We start from the raw sequence: 9,201 nt of genomic DNA on the forward strand, positions 1-9,201 counted from the left end.
GGAGCTTTATCTGTACATCAAAGAACAACTCACACAAATGGACTCTCCCAGACCCAAGGAAATATATTTCCAGCCTAAAACTTTCTCTGTGCAAAATGGAGCTTATTTTCTAGCTAGGAGGAATTTTACAATCTTTGATTTCTCCTCAGCCTGAAGAAGGGTGTGTGTGCCCAAAAGCTTGCAAAAGAAAGAATTTTGTTTGCTATTTTTAGTTGGTCTGATAAAAGGTATCATTTCTGAACCAAGAGTTTTAGAATTTTGTGTTTCTCTTAGATACTGCACATTTAGTTTAGTTCTTGCTTAATTAAGTACTAACCAAATGCACTAACAGTAATGCCGGCACATGGTTATTTTGTGATGCTTACTGTGCATCAGCCTAATTACACTGCGCGGTAGGCTATTAGCATAGTTTTTAACTGCCATACTACTGCGCAGTGTTATTAGGCTTAGGATCAGGAAGCATCTTGTGTAGTAAGCATCTCACCCACTACACAGTAATCATCCACTACACAGTAATTTGTGCTAATCTTGAGTAAATTTGCTATCTGTAAATTCAAGTAGCAAATTTACTTAGGAGTAATTACTGTGGAGTATGGCATGTGTAAGACGGCCTTTGGTTCCAGTCAGCAGGCATCAGGAGATTGCTCCCAGCACCTGGGAGCTGCCTGCTGCTGGGATGGGCTCTGCCATCAGAGCTCCGCAGGGATGTTGTCCCCCTGCCCTGGCAGCAGGGAGCTCCCAGCCCCTGGGAGATTGTCCTCTCTCAGCTCCCATGCCACAGTTGCATAATGGGAGCTGGGAGCTCCTTGCACAGGAAGAGTTCCCTGCCCAGCCTGGGGCTGGCTGGGAGCTGCCCCAGACCAGCCCAGGGCTGTGCAGAGAAGTTTGCACATGCAGCCTGGAGGTGGCTGGGGACTATTTCATTTCAGGCAGCCCACAGCCAGCTCTGGGCTGCATGCACAGCCCAGGGCTGACGGGAACTGTCACAGTTAGGGGCAGGTCCAAGCCCCATATCTTGATTGGGTGATGGAGGCATGGGGCTTTGAAAGAGCTGCAGGGGAGGGGATCTGGGGCTGGGAGCTCCCTGCAGCCAGGGCAGGGGGACATTGACCCTGCTTGGACTGGTGGCGGAGTCTGCCCCAGCAGCAGGGGAGCAATTTCCCAGCCCCTGCCAGGAGACAGCTGGGAAGCCTAGAGCCTAGAGCTCCCCCTGGGTGCTGCAGGAGGCTGGTGCAAGACTGACGTGGGGCAGACGCAAACTGCTGCCATGAGCAGCAAATCTACTTCCACTTCCCCACATGTGAAGCTACCTGCCCAGGGTGGGTTTACTGTAGAGTAAGTTACTGCAGAGTAAACCCACCCCAGAGCATCTGTGCATCTGTTCCCAGTGTGTATACTATTTGCTTAAAATATTTGGTTTAATACTGTCTGTTTGCCAATCACTAATAAATGTCTATTGCAAACGTGACTCTATATTGCATCCTCAGTTCAGTGTGTTAGTAGTGCTGTGTAAGAAATGGGGGTGTGATCCAAAATCTTCCCAACAGCTTCAGAAGGGGGTGCATTAGCTCCCTTCACACATTTGGAGTTGAACTCTGGATTAAAGTTGTTTCCATCTGGCCCCATCTATGTTCTATACAGTGAATCCTGTATTAAAAACCTAGTTTTCTCTTAGAAAAAAACACCCTCTAAGGCATCCCCTAAGCCATTTTACAATGTTAAGCTCATATTAAGTGACTCTTTCTCCAACTCAAGCTTAAGATGCCTAGAATTATTTCCTGACAGTAACACCATCTGAGTGCCCGAACCACTTTGGAATTTACAACATGCAATTTGCGTGTTGCCAGCCATAAGCATTCAAAAATCAGGAGTCAGGTTCCAGAAATTGGCTTAAAAACCTGAATAAAAATCAAGGCTTTGGGTAATTATTCAACTTGGGGGCCACATTTTCAAGCTTTTTCCATAAATATGAAGTCTAGACAGTCGTTTTAAGTGAAAGCTGAGCTTCTCACCCAATCACATGCCTCCAGGAGCTAAGGCTTTAAGGAGAGGGAGAGAGAGAGAGAAGGAAAAAAAACCCAAACTAAATATCATATGGCAGTGGTTTTCAATGTTGTTAGACTGAAGGCACCCTTTGGAAAATGCCAGCTCTCCGCTTTCACTCATTTTTGACTACGGAAAAATAATAGAGCAGTTCTGCTGCGCAGAACTCTCATAACAGGTCAGAGAATGCTTTTGACACTGTGGATTCCTTGCGAAATTTCTGGGTGGTACCCTGGTTGAGAATCACTGTCATAGGGGACGATTGAGTAATGGAAGCCAACAGTGCTGAATTTGTATGCTGTTGATGCTGCACTTTACCTAGTTCCATGTAACATTTCATGTTCATCTGCTAATAGTTCTGAGGGTTTGTATTTTTGTTAAGAATGTTTCATGTATCCAGTCAGCAAGATCTAGTCTCATGCAGGAAAATTTTCAGGCTGCCTCCTTTCTCTGGTTTGGAGTTGGTCTTGTAACAGAGGTTTCATTTTGCAATTGGTTCTTGATTTTATACCTCCCTTGCTGATTCCTTTCTTTTCACTACTTTTTCCAGAATGTTTTCCAGCTGTTGCCCTTTTCACCTGTTACTGAATTCCTGTTCTTGAAGTGTTTAAAATAATTTTGTTTAATTACTATAACTTCAGCCAGTGAAGAAAACTGCCAAATTAATCATTAATGCTATTATATTACAGAAGTGAATCCAAAATCTGGTCACCTCTTGTGACAGAGGAGGGAAAAACCAATCCATATAAAATGAATCTGGCCTCTCAGCCCCAGGTAAGTAACGATAAATCTGCACTATTTGTTCTTGCTTGACTATGTCCTATCATTGTGTGCTTGCTAGCCTGGTGACCTTGGGACCTAGTAACTTCAAGACCCAACTACCCTAGGAAAACGGAACACTGTTATGCCTCAACTGAGGTCTAAGCTAGTTTTTAAATATATGCCCTGGCCTTATCTATTCATAGTAGTTTTTACTCATTTTGGGCTGCGGCATTGTGAGACCCAGCCTGGCCTCCTCATGGCTTTGGAGCCCAGGTGTGATAAAGTTTAGATTGCACTTAAACCTGTTAAAACAGGGATGCAATTATTTTGGGCGGAGGGCTGCTTATTGAGTTTTGGCAGGCCATCAAGGGCCACATGCCAGGCAGCCAGGGGCAGATCTATTAATTTTTCTAAGTTTTTTAGGGGCCCCGTGGGCTGGATAGAATGGACTGGCGGGCCGTATCTGGCCCACAGGCCGCATTTTGCCCACCCCTGTGTTAAAACATAGTTGGCTCCCAGTCATTTCTGTGTAGCCTCAGAAGTGCTTTAAATGGCTAGGTGAAAGTCTGGGGCCATGAAGAGATTATCTAAATATCTTGTCAATGGTGAGCTGTTCAGGGCAGGGACCTTGTGTATATAGGCACATTGGAACACAACTAATAAACAGAAGTACTTTAATTCTCACCATTGCTAACTGTATTTGCATTTCTTGATAAGAGGGGTTCTTAAGGTGGAGCAAGGGACAAATGATTCACTCTTGCAGTGACTCACAGGGAGACTCCAGCTCTTTATCTCAGATGTCCCTAGAAGTAGCATGGCCTGGGCCTGGTATCCATAGACCATTCTTAGATGTGACCTTGATCCACTAAACTACTGCCTGTTTCAATTAAATGTTGGTAAATTTAGGGGAGATTTTCCAAGGTACTAAAAGCAGTTAGGTACTCAGTTAGGATCCCAGTGGAAGTCAGTGAATTATAAGTAACACAGGTTGCATCTATGAGACGCTTACTGTGCATTAGCCTAATAACACTGCGCAGTAGCGTGCCAGTCAAAAACCGTGCTAATACGCTACTGTGCAGTGTTATTAGGCTACTACACAGTAACTGTCACAAAAAAAACTGTATGCCAGTGCTACTGTAGTTACTCTGCGTTTAGTTAGTACTTCATTAAGGAAGTACTAAACTAAATGTGCAGTAACTACTGTTCATTAATCAATGTGTAGATGCAACCAGTGGCACCTTTGAAAATTTCTCCCCTTGATTGGCTTGACTAAGAGTATTTGCAATACAGGTTTCCTTTGTTTTATGCGGGTTCTTTATAAGCGAATTTGCTCTTATGCGATGAGCATATTTAGATCTGTAATTTGTTATATGCAAGGTAAATTTGCTCTTACGCAATCAGCATAGATGCCACGCCCCCCCCCAGCAGGTAAGTCTGTGAGAGGATGGGAAAGGGCTGTGGCCCCATTCATACCAGCCTGGGCTGCAGCGGCCCTGGGAGTGGTCAGTGCCAGCTGCCTGCAGCCACTGGGCTATACCACGCTCTGCCTGTTCCCCTACGCCTGGGCTCACCCCAGCTCCTGGGCTGCCCCATGCCATGGTGCAGGCAGCTGGTGTTGGCTGCTCCTGGGGCTGCTCCAGCACGGGTTGGAGTGTGGGTGGCACAGGGCACAGGACTCACCCCAGCCCTGGCTGCAGCGGCCCCGGGAGCAGCAGACACCAGCTGCCTGCACCAGGGCATGGTGCAGCCCAGGAGCAGAAGTGAGTGGGTACCGGCAGAGCACAGTGTAGCCCAGCGGCTGTAGGCAGCTAGCGCCAGCTGCTCCTGGGGCCGCTGCAGCTGGGACTGGGGTGAGTGCTGCTCTGTTCCCTCTCCTTTGCTGCCTTGTGCAGCCCCAGGAGCGCTGCCCCTTCTCTAATCCCAGCCTCACTCCCTCACTCCCTCATCACCATGAGAACCTATTCCTATTTGTTACATTGTAAAGTGGGTTTGCTTTATGCGCCGTTCTCCGGGAACACATGTACAGCATAAATCAAGGGAAACCTGTATGTCTGCATCATGGCAGATGATGTGGCTGACCTTGTCCAGCTGTTCCAACTAACATGCTCCAAACCCAGAAGTGCAGTAGTGAGGCCACTCGAGAGCATTCCTGTGCAGTTGCGCACTAGAGATTGAGCTCTTGAGAGTGAGTTCAGAGGGACACTGTAGAATGGCTTCACTCCCAAATTTGTGGGAATGTGGGAGTGGAAGTAGGTGAGCAGGGCACACTGGGAAGTCCTTGCCAGTACATTTTGCTTCTGCCATGTGGCAGTACCTTAGGTGGTACCAGATTTAATAAAATGTGTGGGATTGGTTTTAGACACTCAATGATAATGTGCCCATTTTGTAACACTGTCCAGTTCTAACTTTTAGGCTGCCTATATTTTTACGCCAGGAGGAAGTCCAACTTTAAGGCTTGGTCATTTTGAGAAACACATTTTTTTCTTTTACACCCAGAGCTCTTTAAAGTCCCTTCTACTGTGGCATGGCCTTACTAGCATGTTTTATACAGCCACTTCTGCCTAATCCCCAGGGGACTTGATGAGGGTAAAAGGGCATTTTTGACTCAGTTTCAGAAGGTTATACTTGTGCTGATTTGGAGCACTGACATCAGCAGAGTCACTCTGGATTTGCATGTGTTTGTGAGTGTTGTGTAGAATGGGCATGATCCACTCTTGTTGACCTCCAACCAGTGAAGAAGTTCAGTATTGAAGTTGGCACTGGGACTGCAGCCCTGCAGGAGACTGAAAGCTCCATCCTTTTGAAGGGACAGGTGGAAGTGACCCTTGGAGTACTGTCTCTCTGGAAACTAAAGACCCCACAGCACTGTTCTTAAAAAAGAGGGATTTCCTTCCTATCCTAGCTAATATCTCCTCTTCCAGTGAAAAGGTACTGTACTAACTTCCAAGCAAGAAACTATGTCTGAGCTTATGCCAGCTGCTGCATTTGTCTATATAGCTGCTTCACTACTTTCTGCTTTGTAAATCCAGTCTGAAATGCCTAGCAGGGCATTTCAGTTTAAGAAGGGCCAGACTAAAGTCTCTTGGGAATGAGCACATTCTAACACCTGCATGGACAAAATAGGGCCTGCGTAGTCTTGAATTGCAGCCTTTGGCTGTCTTGCTTCTCAAAGTGCCAGGCAAACAGAGAATTGATCTGTCTGCAGGTTTTTATTGCTCATGAGATGACATATAGTTTCTATTGGTCTATAAAGAAATATGAATGTGAAAGAAAATGTTAGGGTCATGCATATTTTGTTAATCAGTACACTTACTGCTCCAGGCTGATTGATGACACAGCTCTCATGGCCTGTTTTGCCCTTTGGCCCAGAGAGACTTGGTCAAAGTCTGTGCATTGATCCTCACATCCAGGTTGCCGTTTCTCTGCTGTCTGTCAGACTGTTAAAAGTAAAGTCAACTGCAGTGCCCTTACCTTGTGCAAGAGTTATCCATAATAATTCAGAGCATGGGATTCTAGTTAAATGCCACTGTCCCACTCTCTTACTGAAGCTGGCACAGAAAGTGAACTGGCACAGTGAGGAAATATATCTACAGTACAAACCACAAGATCCCATTTAGTCTGCTAGCCTCAACAATGTGTCTCTTCAGTGCCTCACGCCAGTCTGCCAAGGAAAAGGGAATAATGTCATGAATAGGATCTGCTTTAAGTAAGATTTAGGGTGTTTTTGTATTCGCCTCTTTCCTCTTTTCATTGATTGACTGCAGTAAGTGACTCTGCAGTAAGTGACTCCATGAATGCAGTAGCAGCTCTAGAATACTAATTTCTCTTGAAACGATGGCAGACATGCCATGTTAGCTAATTTGGGGCTCTGTGAAATACCAAATGATGAGGGGTGAATGATTTTACTAGTTGCAAATGTCTATATCCATCATAATGCCCCAAATGGGATGTGGTGGCTGTCACCCTTGCAGACTCCTTACTCTCACTCCTTTTTGGGGTGGATTTTCAGACAGCTAGATTTAGAGTGCTTCCATCTAAGTTCTTTCCATCCCTTACATAGGATGTAAATTCCGGTTACTTTTTAAGTCTTTGAGTTGAATTACAAATCCCCTTACTCATATGCTAGTCCAGTTGACTTCACTAAGCAGTTCTTTTACTTTTTCAAAAGTCGCACTTTTGAAATCAAAAGACCTAGTTACAGCCCTGTTTTTGGTTATCCTTGCTATTCTAAGCTGATTCAAAAGTGATGATAAAATCAACTTTTTTAGAAGGGCCTACAGCTCTTCTGCTATGGTGGGTCAGCCAGTTGATGCAGCTTTTGTTTTGGGTGTGACTATGGCAACAGTGGAGGAAGGAAATGACTTTTTCAATTACATCATTTGCATTTTACCCAGGCCTTAAGGACATGAAATTCAGCATCATTTCCCGTAATTTATCCTTCTCTCCACCATCCTCCATGAAAAGGACTGTAACAGACCCATCTGATAATTGTGCTATAGATCTCTGTTTAAACATGATCCCAGTATAAAAGAAAACCTAATATAAAGGTTAAGGTGATATACTGGAATTGGGGGGCAAAGAGGTTAAATCCTTGGCTCTGCCTATGCAATCCTTGGGTTGGGTACAGACATTACATTTATCATGCATTCAGTACAGAAAACACTGTAACAGGATAAATTTTCATGGCATATAAAGCACTTTAAAAATGGTGGATCCAGCTCTAAGTTAACCTTGGATAGATGAGGTATAAGACTAAAGCGCTTTAGGTTAGAGCATTTTATCAAATGTCTGTAGCACACCCCATCCTGAGTCAAGGTAGGTTGCATTATCCTGGCATCCCAGGAGTCCTTCTCTGGTCGGCTTGCTAGCCTCAGCCAGCGTTCGTTTACTCCTGGCGAGCACTGGCCAAGTCCCACCCCCAGGCTGTCACAGAGAAGAGTCAGAAAAGGCTCTGTCTCCTCTCTGCATGGCTGGGCAGGGGGTGGGGGAATGGACTGTGTGGGTCCCCTATGGGGGAGCCGGGCTGGATCTGTGCAGTAGGGGAGCTCTGTGCTGAAGCTCCTGGCTATGCTGCTTTTTGCCCTTCCAGGAATTGTTGCCAGAGGGAGTAGGAAACTGAGCCTCTCTGCAACATGGATCCCACCTGCAAACTTGTGGGCTCAGGTGTTGTTGGGGGCTGGGCCTGGTCCATGTGGTAGAGAGGCTCTGTTTCCCTCCCCCCTCCAGTCACAGTTCCCAGCAGGGTGAAAAGCGGCACAGCTGGGGGAATGGAGCCCCCGTGCTGTACAGACTCGGTCTGGCTCTCCCCAAGACCCAAGCCAGCAATCTGTGGGGGTGCCCTTATGGTGGGGGGGGCTCAATTCCCCCCTCACCCACTTCAGCTGCTGCTTCCAGTCACCAGCTGGCAGAGGGGCGGGGCTGGGGAGCCAATGCAGGCAGGCTCCGAGCCCTGCCCCCCACTAAACAGCGAATGTCTGTTCAGTTCTCTCCCACTCTAATTTATAGCGCTTTAAGTAAAACCCTAGAGTACTTCCTTCAGGGGCTTTTTGAATATTTGTGCTTAACTTTAGATCCTCAGTGCTTTTTAGGATCTGAAGTTGATTCCCATTGAGGTCTCTGCCTCAATTCCCTCTTTGTAAAATAAGAATAAATATTCCTTCCCCCTAACCTATGTCTTTTCTGCCTATTTAAATTATATCTTCATTGAAGCAGAGACTGTATAGCTCTTAGCCCAGTGGGATCCTGATCTCAGTTGGTTTCTGTAGAGAATATATTTTTCTCTTACACTGTATAGCACAAATATTAGAACATCCCAAAAGAATGTGGACAGAATATCCAGGCTTAAGATTAGAGAGAGAGAGAAATTGTGTGGATTTCAAAACTGAAGACTGCTGGCTTTTTTAATGAAATGAGAAACCCCCTACAGAAATGTGATCTGGGTGGTTCTGGGGGTGAAACACAACATTGGTGGGATGGCTGAAAATAGCTAGTTATTTTCTTTCTCAAGGCTTCTTTAGAAGCCTTCCTATCACATCATATAGGAATGATGTCATTGTTTCCATTTTGTGTATTTGTCTCCATGGATGTCTAAAAGTAATTTGGTGTAGAAACTGGGTGTGGTGTTATCCTGACCTTTGATAAGGCTGTGGGCTTATTGGCAACATGTATGAAGCAATAGGTATATAATATAACGCTCTCCCATTGGAGATGACTGAACTCTTCTGGCTTGTGGTGACCTATTGTTTTTGCTTTGTTTGAGCAGCATTACTACATGCACGTGGAATGCTCTAGGAAAGTCAAAAAGAGAGGATGTGGGAAGCCAGACAGACATGTTCTTTTACCCCTTTCCTTCCCTCACACACAATTAAAAAAACAAAACAAAACAAACAAGCTCCC

General features: G+C 45.5%; 1 protein-coding gene across 2 annotated transcripts in view; it reads left to right on the forward strand.

The window, feature by feature from the left end:
• Positions 1 to 9,201, forward strand: part of PDLIM1 (PDZ and LIM domain 1) — a 110,544-nt gene that overhangs the window by 77,149 nt on the left and 24,194 nt on the right. For both annotated transcript variants that reach the window (XM_019502478.1, XM_019502479.1), the window contains exon 3: positions 2,733 to 2,817. In XM_019502478.1, the coding sequence (XP_019358023.1) occupies positions 2,733 to 2,817 (85 nt within the window). The remainder of the gene's footprint in view (positions 1 to 2,732; positions 2,818 to 9,201) is intronic.

This window comes from Gavialis gangeticus, unplaced genomic scaffold, assembly GCF_001723915.1.
Source record: "Gavialis gangeticus isolate Ggan-Ray unplaced genomic scaffold, GavGan_comp1, whole genome shotgun sequence".
NCBI classification, from domain to species: Eukaryota; Metazoa; Chordata; order Crocodylia; family Gavialidae; genus Gavialis; species Gavialis gangeticus.